Source organism: Panulirus ornatus, chromosome 1 (genome assembly GCF_036320965.1).
Source record: "Panulirus ornatus isolate Po-2019 chromosome 1, ASM3632096v1, whole genome shotgun sequence".
Classification (NCBI taxonomy): Eukaryota; Metazoa; Arthropoda; class Malacostraca; order Decapoda; family Palinuridae; genus Panulirus; species Panulirus ornatus.
Genome location: NC_092224.1, coordinates 64,573,520 through 64,591,683, shown reverse-complemented (window position 1 = coordinate 64,591,683; position 18,164 = coordinate 64,573,520). Strand labels below are relative to the sequence as shown.

At 41.8% G+C, this 18,164-nt stretch overlaps 1 protein-coding gene and 1 long non-coding RNA gene across 4 annotated transcripts in view; one reads left to right on the top strand and one right to left on the bottom strand.

Annotated features, from left to right (window-relative positions):
* Positions 1 to 10,007, bottom strand: part of LOC139749198 (glycine receptor subunit alpha-2-like) — a 73,631-nt gene extending 63,624 nt beyond the window's left edge. For 2 of the 3 annotated variants that reach the window (XM_071662881.1, XM_071662889.1), the window contains exon 1: positions 1,638 to 1,996. In XM_071662881.1, coding sequence (XP_071518982.1) covers positions 1,638 to 1,726 — 89 coding nt within the window. In that variant the 5' untranslated portion in view covers positions 1,727 to 1,996. Of the gene's footprint in view, positions 1 to 1,637; positions 1,997 to 9,512 lie in introns of those variants that run through there. The other variant, XM_071662898.1, reaches the window with a different exon arrangement.
* LOC139749211 (uncharacterized) overlaps positions 1 to 12,744 on the top strand; it is an 87,918-nt gene extending 75,174 nt beyond the window's left edge. The window contains exon 3 of the long non-coding RNA XR_011712927.1: positions 12,631 to 12,744. This is a non-coding gene — a long non-coding RNA (uncharacterized lncRNA). The remainder of the gene's footprint in view (positions 1 to 12,630) is intronic.
* The last annotated feature ends 5,420 nt before the right edge of the window (positions 12,745 to 18,164 follow it).

The window sequence follows — 18,164 nt, the reverse complement described above, 5'->3', positions numbered from 1 at the left end:
GTGTACCTTAGTCGTGTCTAGGATATGCAAAAGTTCCCACTCCTTGACCGGCCAAACAGCGAGGTATGGCATTAAGCAGAACTGATTGTTCCTTTCTGATGGATAATCCTCATTGGCACCCATTTCTGAAGAAAGATTGACGACATGAGGGCTTTCGGTGAGTGTGAATCTGTATTGTTTACATCGAGTTAGCGTCACTTGTCGGAGTTTGCGAATTCCAGATTGGGAAATGCTCGTGGCCCTTTCCTTGTAAGATTGTCGCTGGTCTAAATATCTTTTGTGACGTTCATTCCTGTCGACGGAGCGAAGTAGTGCGTTAACGAACCATAATGTAGCCTCTTGAAGATTGATGCCTTTCTCTATGGAACAACGGATTGCGTGAGAGCTTACTTACTGTTGCTGGAGATATATGATGGCTTGATACGTCACTCAGGAGCCATCTCTTCCGAGGTTTGTTGAGCTCCTTGTAACGCTGCGATTCCTGTTTTTTTTATTTTTGTTCTTAAACTTATCGTCATCATCGGAAGCCTGTCGTGTGTGAATTGATTTTATCAGAAGAGAGAATTAAGTGGCTGTAATAGGATTTAGGTAAGAATATTTCCTGATGACGTCGCTTTCTTTATGGATATAGGTATGAAATATTTTTTTTTTCTGTACTATTCGCCATTTCCCGCACCAGCGAGGTAGCGTTAAGAACAGAGGACTGAGCCTTTGAGGGAAATCCTCATTTGGCCCCCTTTCTCTGATGAAAAGATTGACTGACATGAGCTGTGTTTCTGGTGTAGCCGTGAGTCTAGTATGTGGGTTATATCTGTCGAGGGCTGATAGGTAGAGCTCTTGTTTCCGTGGTGAGGAAGCGAACCATCAACTTTTGTGTCCTGTGGCTCCTTTTTGTAGGGAATGTCCCTGGCTTAGGATTGAGTGCCTTTCTTCTGTACACGGAACAATTCTGGGACCATTTGCCGTAAGAGAGGAGGTTGGTAGAGCTCTACTTACCTGCTTGCTGGAGTATATTGATGAGTCTTATGTGATACAGTCACTCAGGGCCATTCTTGCGAGCTTCTTTGAGCTCCGGCTTGTAACGCTGCCGATTTTTTTTTTTTTTTTTAAACTTTCCTGAAAAACTCACGAGGAAAATCAACACATTTGTTAATGTTTTGCTCTTCATCGTATCATGCTATTGCTTAAGACTCGGGGAAACGTGAACTATTCTGCAGCTCTGGACGTGAGTACCCTTGACGTCACGATTGACGGCGTTGGGCCAGCTCGACCATAGACATATCATCCAAGACAAATTTCTTTTATAGTCTGGGTTGATTGCTATGTTTCTTGAGGCGATTCTTGGCCTTCAGTCATTCATACATTTTGTCTTTCGTTCTTAATCATCCAAGTAAGACATGCCAACACAGGGCTTCCTCTGGCTGTTTACTTCTCGTGCAGGATTTCACAAGTGACTCGTGATTTGTCTCTTCGAGCTGTGGTGTCAGTGTGATCATTGAAGGAGGTTATGATTGGAGTTTCCTAGATAGTGGGAGGGGGTGTCTGATTATGATATCTTAACATTACTAATGCACTGGTGAAATGGACAGTGTTGAGGAGAGAACAGTAGAGACGTTTTTCTACGGGTCTGTACTCACCAGAGGAGGGCTGTCAACATGGCTGTGAGAGTCATCCTGTCACTGCTGGTGGCTGTTGAGGACCATCGTAACGCCCTGACGGAGGCCATCAGAGGGTCAGTGCGGAGGGAGGAAAAAAAAAGGATCTAATTTAAACGTAGGTCGGAAGGACGAGGTGGGTTGGGGCCGTGAAGGTGGAAGTGAGAGAGGTGACCGAGAGGCTGGAGAGGAATGCAAGGTACAGAGAAAATAGAGAAAGGCTGGGCACAGAGAGATAGGTAGAGGGGTAGACAAACAGATAGGAAGGTAGTTTTTTTTTTTCTATGTTAGCCTGAGCCAGGTACCCATTTTATCGACCAACCCCCCAAGGATGGATGAACAGCTGGGTTGACTTTGGACAGACTTCCGCATCCAGGATTCGAACCAATATATTCATACTTGTGTTCGTCATTTCCGGCGTTAGCGAGGTAACGCCAGAAGCAGACGACTAAACTTCACATTCGCTCACGTCTATTCTCTAGCTGTCATACGCAATACACTGAAAACATAACGCCCTATCCACAACCACGATCCACAGACCTTTCCATGGTTTCCCCAGGCCTCTTCACATGCCCTGGTTCAGTCCATTGACAGCACGTCGACCCCAGTATACCCCATCGTTCCAGTTCACTCTGGCCTGTGTACGCCTTTCACCCTTGTGCTGGTTTAGGCCTTGATGGCTCAAATTCTTTTTCAGTTCATGCTTCCACCTCCAATTTGGTCTCCTGCTTCTCTGTGTTACCTCCACTTCTGACACACATATATCCTCTTTGTCAACCACCCTCACCCATTCTCTCCATATGTCCAAACCATTTCATCACATACTCTTCAGCTATCTTAACCACACTCACTTTATTACCAAACATCTGTCATACCCTTTCATAACTTGATCAAACCACCTCACACCACATGTTGACCTCAAACATTTCATTAACAACACATCCTCACTCCCCCGCACAACCCATGCCTCACATCCATGTACTATTGTTGGAACTATCAATCCTTTAAAAATACCCATTTTTGCTCTCCGAGATAAAGTATTCTCTCCACATTCAACAGCTCCCAGAACCTTTGCTGCTTCACCTCCCCTATAACTCGCTTTCGCTTCCATGGTTTCCTTCGCTGCCATGTCCACCCCCTGGTATCTAAAACACTTTCAGTTTTTCTTCATATAAACTTACATCCCAGCTATCCTGTCCCTCAACCTTGCTAAACCTAATAACCTTGATTTCATTCATATTTACTCTCGACTCTCTTTTCAGACAATCTTCCAAACTCAGTCAATCTACCTCAGAGATTTCAGCGTTCACCATAGGGAATGGTTGAATTCCTTCCATACGGATGGTGGAGTGATGGAAGCCCTCACGCTCTCTATTCTCAATGATTTTGAGCAAATTATCTCACACCTTAACCATACTCCTGACTGCAGTGACCACTCTTTTTAATATCCTGGATTTGTTTTTCACCTCTAGTCCGTCCCGCTGTAATACACATTGTCGCCCCGAATAGGTTCATCTTATCAAACTCACAAATGTATCTATTCTAACGGCACCTTCCCCTCTAGCAGCCTCTTTTAAGCGTAAATACTCCCATTTCAACAAAGCTGACCGGAAGAACTTACGTAACTTCTTTTCTGATTTTCCATGGGTTTGTTACTGTCTCTCATGTATGTGGTGATGCTTATGTCTCCGCCAGACTCATAGCAGAGGTTATTATTGCGGGAATGGAAGCATTTATCCCCTCCTCCAAGACGACCTGTTCATCCAATCCATGGTTCAACCATTTCTGTTCTTAGGCCATTCACGCAAGGGATCAGGCATATCGGGCCTGGAAAAACTCTCCTTCCTCTAGCTCCCATTCAGCTTTCATCACTGACCGTAATCACTGCAAGCACGTTAACTGTGAGGCGAAGCGTTCCTTTATTCAAAGAAAAAGAGATAACCTCTCCTCGTCATCCACTGATGTCTTTCTGGTCTTTAGCTGAGGGCATCTCTAACAACTTCTGTCGCTCTACCTTTCCTTCACTTTTCCGGTCTGACTCTACTATAGCTGCCTCTCCCGTAGACAAAGCAACTCTCTTTGGTTCCTCCTCTAACTCCACCTTCAGTGACTAACATTCCTTCACATTCCCCTTACTAATCCTATGCTTCTTCCCGTAATATCTTTCCAGGTTTATGTTCCTTGACGGCATGCCTCCCTGTGTACAGAAAGAGTGTGCCTCTGAACTTGCGCTTTGTTCTGCCCGTGTTCCGTTTCTGTTTAAAAACCAAAACATTTCTTTCCTTCTTGGAAGCATGCACTGATACATCCCATTCCTAAGGAGGATGGCCGTTCTAACCCCTCTAACTATCGTTCAATTGCTTTGACATCTACTATTTCCAAAGTCTTTGAATCCCTCATCAAACTACCATATTCTTAGACACCTCAAAAATCAGTCTTCTCTCTGATCAGCAGTTTCGCTTGCGTAAGGCGAGATCCACTGGTAATATTCTTTCTTATCTTACTAATGTCTGGTCAGCATCTCCGAAAATTTTTTGGGAGTCATGTGTAGTTGCCCTTGACATACCTAAGGCTTTTGACAGGGTGTGTCTCATCTCTAAGCTCCCCTCTTTTGGCTTCCCTCCCTCACTTTGCTCCTTCATATTTAGCTTCCTCTCCGGCCGATCTTCCTCTTTGGATGTTGATGGATCAGCCTCCCCCATTTCTCCATCAGCAGGGGTGTCCCTCAAGGTTCTGTCCTGTTCCCTACACTTTTTCTCCTTTTTTTTTCAACGAGTTCCTCTCCTCCACAAGTAATCCAGTGCACTCATACGCTGACGGCTCAGCATCCTTCAGTTCTGCTCCCTCTTCTCTCACTCGATCTGCATCTAGTCGTGACACAGCTTCCTCAGTATACTCAGACTTGGACAGGATATCTCAGAGGGTTAGACAAAATCTTGTTTAGTTTAATGCCTCCAGGACCCAGTTTCTACCCATATTTCTATCGAAGACTCCTCACAAGTCTCGTCTCTCCTTTGATGGTTTTGCAAATCCACCTCTTGACTCAATGAACATATTTGGTATTACTGTGACGTCCACTCTTTCTTGGAAACCCCACATTACGGGAATTGCTAAGTATGCCTCAGTGAAACTGGGTGTCCTATTATAGATGTCGAAACTTTTCTACTGACCAGTTGCTCAGTTATACAAGGGACTGATCCGTCCTTGTATGGAGTACTGCTCTCACATCTGGGGTGGTTCTAGCTCTGCATCCTTACTTGACAGAACGAACGTCCAAACTTGACCCCCTTGCCTTACTCCGCAATGTTGGTTCACTTTCCCTCTTTTATAGATATTACTGGTTTTTGCTCCCTAGAGCTGGCTGCTTGTGTGCCCCCACCACTAGCTAGACCACGTAGTACTCGACAAGTTGCTGCGTCACATTATTATTGTGTGGCCGTTGGCAACTCAAGGATGGGCTGTTTTGATACCTGCTTCTTTCCCTAAATGTCGAAGCTTCGGAACCCTTTACCTTCTCATGTCTTTCCTAATAACTATGACCTGGCACTTTCTAAAGGTCAGGTTTTTCACTTCCTCCAAAATTCGCAAATACTTTCTCATGTCTTTTCCTACTCCGTTTCATAATTCTATATTTCAATTAAGACCCGGCCTCTACGTGGACTTCGCCTGTGACTGGAGTCTTCAACATAAATAAACTAGTTTCTCACTCGAATCCGCCACCAGTGCAATATCTTCAGCAAACAACAACTGACTCACTTCCCAGGCCTTTTGCATTCCCACAGGCTCCATACTCGCCCCTATCTCCGATATTCTTGCATTTTCCTCCCTCACCACTTCATCCATTAATAAACTGAACAGCCATGGTGACCCACACACCTCTCACGCAGACCAAACTTCACTTGGAACCATTTGGTCATTCTTCCCACCAGTTCACCTGCCGTACACCCTTAATTAAACTTGTCAGTGCTTCTAGCAGTTTTTCCTCACACGCTTGTTTGATGTATTGATCACAGCTGCATTTTATAAATATTACAGACATTTAATAAAGTAGTTACAGTATATACTGCAATATCCCTGGCTGCTTGTGTGCCCCCACCACAAGGTGCCGCGTCTCATGATTATTTTCTGGCCATTGGCAAGTCAAGGGTGGGCCGTGTTGACAACTTTCCCTACACGTCGAAGCTTTGGAACTCTATACCTTCTCCTCTCTTTCCTAATAACCATGACCCGGTATATTTCAAAAGACAGGTTTTTCACATCCTTCAAAATTAGTAATAACTTCCCCTTTGTCTTTTCTTTTCCCGTTTCATATATTCTCTCTGTATTTAAGGCCCGGCCTTGATGTGGACTTCTGTTCGTGACTGGAGCCTCCAAATTAAAAGAAAAAAAAAAAGATAATATATCATACCGGTCATATGCTTTCTCCACACACACACACACACACACACACACACACACACACACACACACACACACCCGAAATGTCAAGATTACAAAAGTTAGGTTAGGTAGATTAGGTTAGTTCTCTCAAACAAAGCAGTTGTTCAAACTATTTTTGACTGAAATGTTTGGGTATAAAAACACTCCAGTCCAGCATTTCGTGTTTTACCATCCCTCCTTGGTTGAGACTTGTTCTAACTAGCTCTGACTAATTACGGGGTTTCATATATATATATATATATATATATATATATGGGGTGAAGAAGGTGGTGAGAGTAAGTGAGCTTGGGAAGGAGACCTGTGTGAAGAAGTATCAGGAGAGACTGTGTACAGAATGGAAAAAGGTGAGAACAATGGAAGTAAGGGGAGTGGGGGAGGAATGGGATGTATATAGGGAATCAGTGATGGATTGCGCAAAAGATGCTTGTGGCATGAGAGGAGTGGGAGGTGGGCTGTTTAGAAAGGGTAGTGAGTGGTGGGATGAAGAAGTAAGAGTATTAGTGAAAGAGAAGAGAGAGGCATTTGGACGATTTTTGCAGGGAAAAAATGCAATTGAGTGGGAGAAGTATAAAAGAAAGAGACAGGTCAAGAGAAAGGTGCAAGAGGTGAAAAAAAGGGCAAATGAGAGTTGGGGTGAGAGACTATCAGTAAATTTTAGGGAGAATAAAAAGATGTTCTGGAAGGAGGTAAATAGGGTGCGTAAGACAAGGGAGCAAATGGGAACTTCAGTGAAGGGCGTAAATGGGGAGGTGATAACAAGTAGTGGTGATGTGAGAAGGAGATGGAATGAGTATTTTGAAGGTTTGTTGAATGTGTCTGATGACAGAGTGGCAGATATAGGGTGTTTGGGTCGAGGTGGTGTGCAAAGTGAGAGGGTTAGGGAAAATGATTTGGTAAACAGAGAAGAGGTAGTAAAAGCTTTGCGGAAGATGAAAGCCGGCAAGGCAGCAGGTTTGGATGGTATTGCAGTGGAATTTATTAAAAAAGGGGGTGACTGTATTGTTGACTGGTTGGTAAGGTTATTTAATGTATGTATGACTCATGGTGAGGTGCCTGAGGATTGGCGGAATGCGTGCATAGTGCCATTGTACAAAGGCAAAGGGGATAAGAGTGAGTGCTTAAATTACAGAGGTATAAGTTTGTTGAGTATTCCTGGTAAATTATATGGGAGGGTATTGATTGAGAGGGTGAAGGCATGTACAGAGCATCAGATTGGGGAAGAGCAGTGTGGTTTCAGAAGTGGTAGAGGATGTGTGGATCAGGTGTTTGCTTTGAAGAATGTATGTGAGAAATACTTAGAAAAGCAAATGGATTTGTATGTAGCATTTATGGATCTGGAGAAGGCATATGATAGAGTTGATAGAGATGCTCTGTGGAAGGTATTAAGAATATATGGTGTGGGAGGCAAGTTGTTAGAAGCAGTGAAAAGTTTTTATCGAGGATGTAAGGCATGTGTACGTGTAGGAAGAGAGGAAAGTGATTGGTTCTCAGTGAATGTAGGTTTGCGGCAGGAGTGTGTGATGTCTCCATGGTTGTTTAATTTGTTTATGGATGGGGTTGTTAGGGAGGTAAATGCAAGAGTCTTGGAAAGAGGGGCAAGTATGAAGTCTGTTGGGGATGAGAGAGCTTGGGAAGTGAGTCAGTTGTTGTTCGCTGATGATACAGCGCTGGTGGCGGATTCATGTGAGAAACTGCAGAAGCTGGTGACGGAGTTTGGTAAAGTGTGTGGAAGAAGAAAGTTAAGAGTAAATGTGAATAAGAGCAAGGTTATTAGGTACAGTAGGGTTGAGGGTCAAGTCAATTGGGAGGTGAGTTTGAATGGTGAAAAACTGGAGGAAGTGAAGTGTTTTAGATATCTGGGAGTGGATCTGTCAGCGGATGGAACCATGGAAGCGGAAGTGGATCATAGGGTGGGGGAGGGGGCGAAAATTTTGGGAGCCTTGAAAAATGTGTGGAAGTCGAGAACATTATCCCGGAAAGCAAAAATGGGTATGTTTGAAGGAATAGTAGTTCCAACAATGTTGTATGGTTGCGAGGCGTGGGCTATGGATAGAGTTGTGCGCAGGAGGATGGATGTTCTGGAAATGAGATGTTTGAGGACAATGTGTGGTGTGAGGTGGTTTGATCGAGTAAGTAACGTAAGGGTAAGAGAGATGTGTGGAAATAAAAAGAGCGTGGTTGAGAGAGCAGAAGAGGGTGTTTTGAAATGGTTTGGGCACATGGAGAGAATGAGTGAGGAAAGATTGACCAAGAGGATATATGTGTCGGAGGTGGAGGGAACGAGGAGAAGAGGGAGACCAAATTGGAGGTGGAAAGATGGAGTGAAAAGGATTTTGTGTGATCGGGGCCTGAACATGCAGGAGGGTGAAAGGAGGGCAAGGAATAGAGTGAATTGGAGCGATGTGGTATACAGGGGTTGACGTGCTGTCAGTGGATTGAATCAAGGCATGTGAAGCGTCCGGGGTAAACCATGGAAAGCTGTGTAGGTATGTATATTTCCGTGTGTGGACGTGTGTATGTACATGTGTATGGGGGGGTTGGGCCATTTCTTTCGTCTGTTTCCTTGCGCTACCTCGCAAACGCGGGAGACAGCGACAAAATATAAAAAAAAAAAAAAAAAATATATATATATATATATATATATATATATATATATATATATATATTATATATATATATATGAAATAATATGGCACGTGCCAGATATTAAGGCTACCTTCAGTGCTGTGCGTTTACCCTTGCTTTTTTTTTTTTTGTTAAGTATTCCCTAGATTTATTTCCTTCGTTGACTGGTGAGTCATTCTTTTTTAATCGTGAATTAGGTATTTAGGTTTTATGTAGAGCATTCACTTCCCTTCCCAGGATTCGGAAGCCGTATACACTTATAATGATAATCAAAGCGTGTCATGTAGCATATGCCTATCGTCCCTATGGCAGTTAACCAAAGGGATATGAACCTCTTCCCTTGGTTACCTGAAAGAAGTTGAGACGGACAAGAGACCAAGAAAATATATGAGTTTACGTAGAATTTCCATTCATCTTAATGTCATAATAAGTTAACACGATGCGCCACATATTGAAAGGAATTATTTACTCAAGGAGATGAAAGCATTCGTGTCAACCATCCCATTAGTTACTCCATTTAGTGTAGATAGATTTGATCATGATACAGACAGATTTAGACTGAATAGCATTCACAGACAGCAGAAGTGACGGGTAACGAACAAATATCAGGAGCGGCAGAACATATTCGAAAGAGTTATGGAAGGTTGGCTAAATCTTGTGAGTGTGACATGCCCCAAGGTGCGGGGGATAGGTGGTAGAGGTGTAATATTTCCCTCCTCTGATATAAAGCTTTCAGTAATTATAAGTAGCACAGACTGGTCACACTTCAGGAAATCTTAATATACTGCTTACCTGTCTAGCTGTTTAAGTTACTGGTCCACTGGGGTAAAAGAATAAAAATCACAATTATCTAAATGCCATTTTCTCGAGGAGAATAATTCCAAGACCCTCCAATCCTCTTGTTCTGGTGCCTTTGAATAAGTTCAAACTGACCCTCCTGTAATTCGTTTGTTAATGTCCTGGTAAAGGAAGGGTTAAATGAGGATGAGATGAAATAACGGTACGCAAGAAGCTGGAAATGCAAGCAAGAGCTACGCCACTCTGAGAAAGTGAGGAGTTACTGGTCCAACATGTTTCCCTCTGTCAGTTTTGACAAGATAAATCAGTGATGATTTCTACAGAGATAAAGATGGATTGAAATTTTATGAATGTTACGGATCAAGATGACAACTACAGTGAAAGATGAGAAACCAAGGAAATATAAATAAGTGGCTCCCTTAATTTTGAGAGGCTATGTAAGGTTACGTGTGGCTCCCTTAATTTTGAGAGGCTATGTAAGGTTATACGTATCACACCGAGTGTCACTCACAGACTAACCGTTCACAACTATCTCCGCCTCTCCCTGTCCCCAGTTGCCAGTTTGACTAATTTTCAAAGGCGTAGGGACGCCCGGGCAGAATTCTTAAAAACCTAGGGATTTTGGACATTCATTTACAATTAGTATATTTTTCTGTAAGAAAAGTAGCAAATAGAGAATTTCGTGTTCTGTATGCAATTTTCAAGTCCCTCCTTCTTGTTCGTTTTCTTCGGTGAAAAAATAATAACTCGGTCTCAGGCTCTCGACTTGAGCTGTCTGACTGTGACTAGACAGAAGCATCAGGCTATCAGCGGTACCTTGTAAGTCGTTTCAGATGCACAGTTTTGTAGGATCAGGTCATTAACTTTTCTTCCGTAGTTTGGAAAATAGCAATTGCTTGTAATGCGACATTGCATTGAACGTATTCTGAATCAGTGGGAAGTTTTAAAATTACTTTTTTTTTTTCCAAGCCCAAACAGAGGATAAATTCAGCAGAACTGATTATGAAAGAATTCAACAATCAAATGAATACATTATTTCATGAAGGCAGCTTAATAGCCATCATGCACTATGAAAATATCCAATTGACACATCTTCAGAAATAAGGTGAAGAACTTTGGTTGTACCTTTCCAAATAAGGAAAATATCAGATCTAACTTTGCCTCTGTGTGTGTGTGTGTGTGTGTGTGTGTGTGTAGATACTTATTTTTACAGTACGGGGAGTGAGTTTCATATTCATAGGGTCCGTTTCGATTCTGTGTATGTTAATGCATGTGGAGGGAGTTTTGCACACGTGGTGCCCCATCTCTTGAACATTCTCACCTGCCGTGTGGCTTTTTGATGTTCTGTATGTTTTCCGCACTTAATTTAGCCTCTTGCACATTATTCAAATTATCCATTACTCTTGTACAACACTTCTTTACGTCCTCTCTAACTACTAACTTCGTTAATATGTTATGGCTTCTGGTTGTTCCATCCCTGCATCTTCGAGAGACTGTTTGCCATCTTCGTCATCAGCCAGGTTTAATGATTTGGGGGTTGTGAACGGGGTTACCTCGCACTCTTCTCTCCATCTGGGTGCAAATTTAGAGCATCTGACCATTCCTTATAATACAGCTCTCCTAGTCCCGGTAGCATTATTATTACCCTTCACTGGACCTTCGCAATCGGTGACTAACAAGAGGCATATTCTTATTTTGGCCTAACGTATGGTGTGAACTGCTTGCTGAATAGTTCTCTGTCCATATGCCATATGTTTGAGTGTTAGTCCTACATTTCCCCGTAGACAATTTAACTCTGGGACTCTGGCGAAGGGCAAGGAACGATGTCAACTCCCAGAGCCAGAGTCTCGTATGTGGAAATTCCAGCAGCTTGTGTCCTGCAAGATGATATATTGTTACGTTCCGCCTTATATTTAAGGATGTATAATCAGCCCATAGGCCCATTAAATCAGATAACTGTGAAATAATGATTTCTGTTAACAGAGATATTTGGGCTAGACACAGATTCCCTTACCATGTGGCTAACTTTTGACAGCTGTGATTAATTACCTACTTTTGATTCTTGTTTCATTGGAGGAATAACAAACTTAAAAATTTATAAAAATATATTCATAATAGCAAAAATAAACATGGCTCTCTCGTAATATAAATAATACCATTTATACAGGGGAGATGAGAATGGGTGTAGTGAGTGACACGGGTGTACGACAGGGTATGTGGTGTGAAATGGAATAACTTAATGGCGGCTTAGTGTGCCAGACAATCTAAGAACCTAGCTTAGGGACGTTACCTTAACCTGGGCCACGTAACCCCAAACTAGGCTATGTCTACCTAAGCCACGTCTAACCTTAGCTTTAGGGAAAACATGAAAAACAAGTTGTGGGTGATTTTGCTTTTACGTTGACCAATACAACAGACGCCACACTGCTGATCCAACAACAACAGTTTAGAAGCCACTGATCTCAGGGTCTCATTTAGCTTTCCTGTCTTCCGTATATATAGTTTTTTTTTTAATTATAGATAAAGACTTTTGGTACATATCTTTTACGAACGGGGAAAAACTTGCTGTTCCAAACTACAGTCTTATTGTATGATCGAAGTCCGGTAATTTGCACATGCTCGGCCAAAATTTATCTATTGTGTATTCCCAGATTGCTTCACTATTGCCCATCCTCGGTCTGAAGTCGCGCATGCGCGCATTTATCTAATTAGCATTTTGCTTACATATTTGAATTAGTGGTGCGAACTACCTCAGTGTGTATGGCGTCCCCTACGGTTTTCATGATTTATGGGTCAGCCTTCTTGAAGATCAGTGTAGGGAACATTTCTTCTCTTAATGGTACACTTTAATTCCTGTTCTTTGGGTGAATAAATCATAGAACTGGGTATGACAAAATGCCAAAGAAACACTTATTTGTATGGAGGCAGACTCTCGGTGCCAGGTAAACGTGGAATCTATTCTCTTTTCTTTATACATAACTAACAGTCTATTTTTTCCCTTTTGCTTGGTGGTTCTGTACTTTGAAATGAATGAAAATGAATTCTAAAAGAGATTGTATCATGTTTAACCTAGTGACGGAGGGGCAGTAAGAAAAATTGTTTCCTTTTCCAGACTGAAGTTGACGAATTAGTAAAACTGAAGTCATCCGGCATCAAGTCATCTCCAGCTCTTCAATAGGAAATTTACCAACTCTTTCACTGGAGCTCTATAATCACCTCGTTATGGTTAGTGATATCTTATATTCTTTTTTTTCTATACGTGGTAGACTACGGGTAGGAGCCCCATGATTTGGAGGTTAGGTTGTGTATTACTTTGGTTTTCTTGCCCAAGTAGGATATTAGACTCGGGCTGACGCATGTGTCCAGACCGTTGCATTTAGGTTGGTATCTCTTCACGATTATTTTGACAAGCTTATTGTCTTAAAATTGCTTAGACTACGATGGAAGGCTTGGACTGAGGGGTTGAGGGCATTAGCAACATTTTCTAGCACTGAATTACTTGTGTCAACGATTTCTTAAATGAATGATTTTAATTACATCGTCTCCATCTCTTTCTATTGTCATTGATTGATCTCCCGCGTCTCCTGTTTATCGCAATAGCCATTCAGTATTTTACAAACCTCCACCATCTTGCATTTGTATGATGTTTAAGTCAGGGTTAGTAAATTTTTGTCTTTAACCTCTCCTTGTAAGACAGATCAATTAGATTCCATTTTGTATAGATGCCTTTATCATTTCTAACAATTACATCCTTATATAAATGTCATAACTCATAAGAGTACTGGTTGGATTAAGTCATTTTGGAAAGTAACAGAGTAATACTTTCTTTCAAGCGTGAAGTTTTTCTTATGATTGTTATTATCTTGAGAGCAGTGATGACTTTGGCGTAGATGTGCATATCAAAAGACAGCTGTAGTCCATATAGACTCAACATTCTTTATTGAAAGTCTCGTATCCTTGCCGAGTCCTGCATATGTAGTATGGATAAACTACTTTGGTTACCATTCGATTGGTAATATTTTGCTTTCCTTTTGGATAAACGCCTTTAGTTACCATTTTATTGGTAATACTTTGCTTTTAAGTGGATTAAATCCTACTGGTCAAAAATCACTATACTATTATACAATATTTATGTCGTTCTGTAATTCTAACGACAATTCTTTTGCTGATACGTTGCAGATCTGACTCGCTGATCTTAAGTAAATTATTACTTGTTACCCTCTTCCTTTTTTTGTACATAGATAAGCAATTTATATAAACTTCCTTATCCACTGAGCCCAGTTCTTAGATTTATCTTAATTATAATTATTATACTCTGTCTCTAGCGTTAGCAATGAAGCGCAAGGAAACAGACGAAAGAATGGCCCAACCCACCCACGTACACACACACACACACACACATATATATATATATATATATATATATATATATATATATATATATATATATATATATATATATATATACACAAAACGCCCACACACTCACATATACATACCTATACATTTCACCGTATACACACATATACATACACAGACATATACATTTATACACATGTACATATACACACTTGCTGCCTTCATCCATTTCGTTGCCACCCCGCCAAATATGAAAAGGCATCCCCCCCTCCCCCCCTCGAGGTACCGCTAGGAAAAGACGACAAAGGCCACATTCGTTCACAGTCTTTAGCTGTCATGTGTAATGCACCGAAACCACCGCTCCCTTTCCACGTCCAGGCCCCACAAAACTTTCCATGGTTTACGCAAGACGCTTCATACACCCTAGATCAATCCATTGACCGCCCGTCGACCCCATTATACCACATCGTTCCAATTCACTCAATCCCTTGCACGCCTTTCACCCACTTGTATGTTCAGGTCCCGATCGCTCAAAATCTTTTTCACTCCATCCTTCCACCTCTAATTTGGTCTCCCACTTCTCGTTCCCTCCACCTCAGACACATATATCCCCTTTGTCAACCTTTCCTCACTCGTTCTTTCCATGTGACCAAACCATTTCAATACACTCTCTTCTCTCTCAACCACACTCTTTTTATTACCACACATTTCTCTTACCCTTTCATTACTTACTCGATCAAACCACCTCACACCACATATTGTCTTCAAACATTTCCAACACATCCACCCTTCTCCGCACAACCCTATCTATAGCCCATGCCTTGCAGCCATATAACATTGTTGGAATCACATTTCCTTCATACATACCCATTTTTGCTCTCCAAGATAACGTTCTTGCCTTCCACACATTCTTCAATGCTCCCAGAACCTTCGCCCCCTCCTCCACCCTGTGACGCACTTCCGCTTCCATGGTTCCATCCAGTTAAATCCATTCCCAGATATCTAAAACACTTCACTTCCTCCAGTTTTTCTCCATTCAAACTTACCTCCTAATTAACGTGTCCCTCCACTCTACTGAATCAAATAACCTTGCTCTTATTCACATTTACTCTCAGCTCTCTTCTTTCACACTTTTTCCCAACCTCAGTCACCAACTTCTGCAGTTTCTCACCCAAATCAGCTACGAGCGCTGTATCATCAGCGAACAACAACTTACTTCCCAAGCCCTCTCATCCGCCTCTCTCTCTCTCTCTCTCTCTCTCTCTCTCTCTCTCTCTCTCTCTCTCTCTCTCTCTCTCTCTCTCTCTCTCTCCTCTCTCTCTCTCTCTCTCTCTCTCCAAAACTCTTACATTCACCTCCCTAACCAATCCATCCATAAACAAATTAAACAACCATGGAGACATCATGCACTCCTGCACAAACCGACATTCACTGGAAACCTGTCACTTGACTGTCTTCCTACTTGTACCCATGCCTTACATCCTTGATAAAAAACTTTTCACTGGTTCTAGCAACTTAACCTTTCACACCATATACTCTTAAAACCTTCCACAAACAGAAAAGAGGTATTGAAAGCTTTGTGGAAGATGGAAGCCAGCAAGGCGGCAGGTTTGGATGGTATTGTAGTGGAATTGATATAATAAAAGGGGTGATTGTGTTGTTAATTGGTTGGTAAGGATATTCATTGTATGTATGGATCATGGTGAAGTGTCTAAGAATTGGCAGAATGTATGCATAGTGCCTTTGTACTTTTCCTGAGTAATCCTGGGAAATTATAAAGAAGGGTATTCATTGAGCGGATAAAGGCATGTACAAAGCATCACATTGGGGAAGAGCAGTTTGGTTTCAGAAGTGGGAGAGGATGTGTGGGTCAGGTGTTTGCTTTGAAGAATGTATGTTAGAAATACTTAGAAAAATGGATGGATTGGATGTAGCATTTATGGATCTGGAGAAGTGCACACATTCATGAACACAAATTCCTTAAACATCACACCACCATCTACAAAAATGATTTGACATTTGGAAAAAGCCTGGTTACCTGTTTTCCCACTTGGAAAGCAGTTTTAAACACATTGGTCCCATTTCATATATCTAATCATTCCTGCATACAATAGTATCATTCAGTCCTTATTCCCACTGGTATAGCGGAATACTTGAGTTATCTTAATGTTCATATTCTGTTAGACAGACCACTTCCACTTCTTTGGTTTTGCTTAGCTTCACCAATTGTTAAAGGTTTCTACCTATCAGTTTATATATTTGTCAAAATTCACTTGGATGTTAATGTGCTGAGAGGTGCAACTGGAGGGATGTCTGATCATTATCTTGTGGAGGCAAAGGTGAAGATTTGCAGAGGTTTTCAGAAGAGAAGAGAGAATGTTGGGGTGAAGGAAACCTGTGTGAGGAAGTACCAGGAGAGACTGAGTACAGAATGGAAAAAGGTGAGAGCAAAGGACATAAGGGGAGTAAGGGAGGAATGGGATGTATTTAGGGAAGCAGTGATGGCTTGCGCAAAAGATGCTTGTGGCATGAGAAGCGTGGGAGGTGGGCAGATTAGAAAGGGTAGTGAGTGGTGGGATGAAGAAGTAAGATTATTAGTGAAAGAGAAGAGAGAGGCATTTGGACAATTTTTGCACAGAAATAATGCAAATGACTGGGAGATGTATAAAAGAAAGAGGCAGGAGGTCAAGAGAAAGGTGCAAGAGGTGAAAAAGAGGGCAAATGACTGTTGGGGTGAGAGAGTATCATTGAATTTTAGGGAGAATAAAAAGATGTTTTGGAAGGATGGGGAGGTGAAAACAAGTAGTGGTGATGTGAGAAGGAGAAGGAGTGAGTATTTTGAAGGTTTATTGAATGTGTTTGATGATAGATATAGGGTGTTTTGGTCGAGGTGGTGTGCAAAGTGAGAGGGTTAGGAAGAATGATTTGGTAAACAGAGAGGAGTTAGTAAAAGCTTTGCAGAAGATGAAAGCCGGCAAGGTAGCGGGTTTGGATGGTATTGCAGTGGAATTTAATAAAAAAGGTGGTGACTGTGTTGTTGACTGGTTGGTAAGGTTATTTAATGTATGTATGACTTATGGTGATAAGCCTGAGGGTTGGCGGAATGCTAGCATAGTACCATTGTACAAAGGCAAAGGGGATAAAGGTGAATGCTCAAATTATAGAGGTATAAGTTTGTTGAGTATTCCTGGGAAATTATATGGGAGGGTATTGATTGAGAGGGTGAAGGCATGTACTGAGCATCAGATTGGGGAAGAGCAGTGTGGCTTCAGAAGTGGTAGAGGGTGTGTGGATCAGGTGTTTTCTTTGAAGAATGTAAGTGAGAAATACTTAGAAAAGTAAATGGATTTGTATGTAGCATTTATGGATCTGGAGAAGGCATATGATAGAGTTGATAGAGATGCTCTGTGGAAGGTATTAAGAATATATAGTGTGGGTGGCAAGTTGTTAGAAACAGTGAAAAGTTTTATCGAGGATGTAAGGCATGTGTATGAGTAGGAAGAGAGGAAAGTAACTGGTTCTTAGTAAATGTTGGTTTGCAGCAGGGGTGTGTGATGTCTCCATGGTTGTTTAATTTGTTTATGGATGGGGTTGTTAGGGAGGTGAATGCAAGAGTTTTGGAGAGAAGGGCAAGTATGCAGTCTGTTGTGGATGAGAGAGCTTGGGAAGTGAGTCAGTTGTTGTTCACTGATGATACAGCGCTGGTGGCTGATTCAGGTGAGAAACTGCAGAAGCTGGTGACTGAGTTTGGTAAAGTGTGTGAAAGAAGAAAGCTGAGAGTGAATGTGGATAAGAGCAAGGTTATTAGGTACAGTAGGGTTGAGGGACAAGTCAACTGGGAGGTAAGTTTGAATGGAGAAAAACTGGAGGAAGTGAAGTGTTTTAAATATCTGGGAGTGGATTTGGCAGCGAATGGAACCATGGAAGTTGAAGTGAGTCATAGGGTGGGGGAGGGGGCGAAAGTTCTAGGAGCGTTGAAAAATGTGTGGAAAACAAGAACATTATCTTGGAAAGCAAAATAGGTATGTTTGAAGGAATAGTGGTTCCGACTATGTTATATGGTTGCGAGACGTGGGCTATAGATAGAGTTGTGCGGAGGAGGGTGAATGTGCTGGAAATGAGATGTTTGAGGACAATATGTGGTGTGAGGTGGTTTGATTGAGTAAGTAATGTAAGGGTAAGAGAGATGTGTGGTAATGAAAAGAGTGTGGTTGAGAGAGCAGAAGAGGGTGTTTTGAAATGGTTTGGTCACATGGAGAGAATGAGTTAGGAAAGATTGACAAAGAG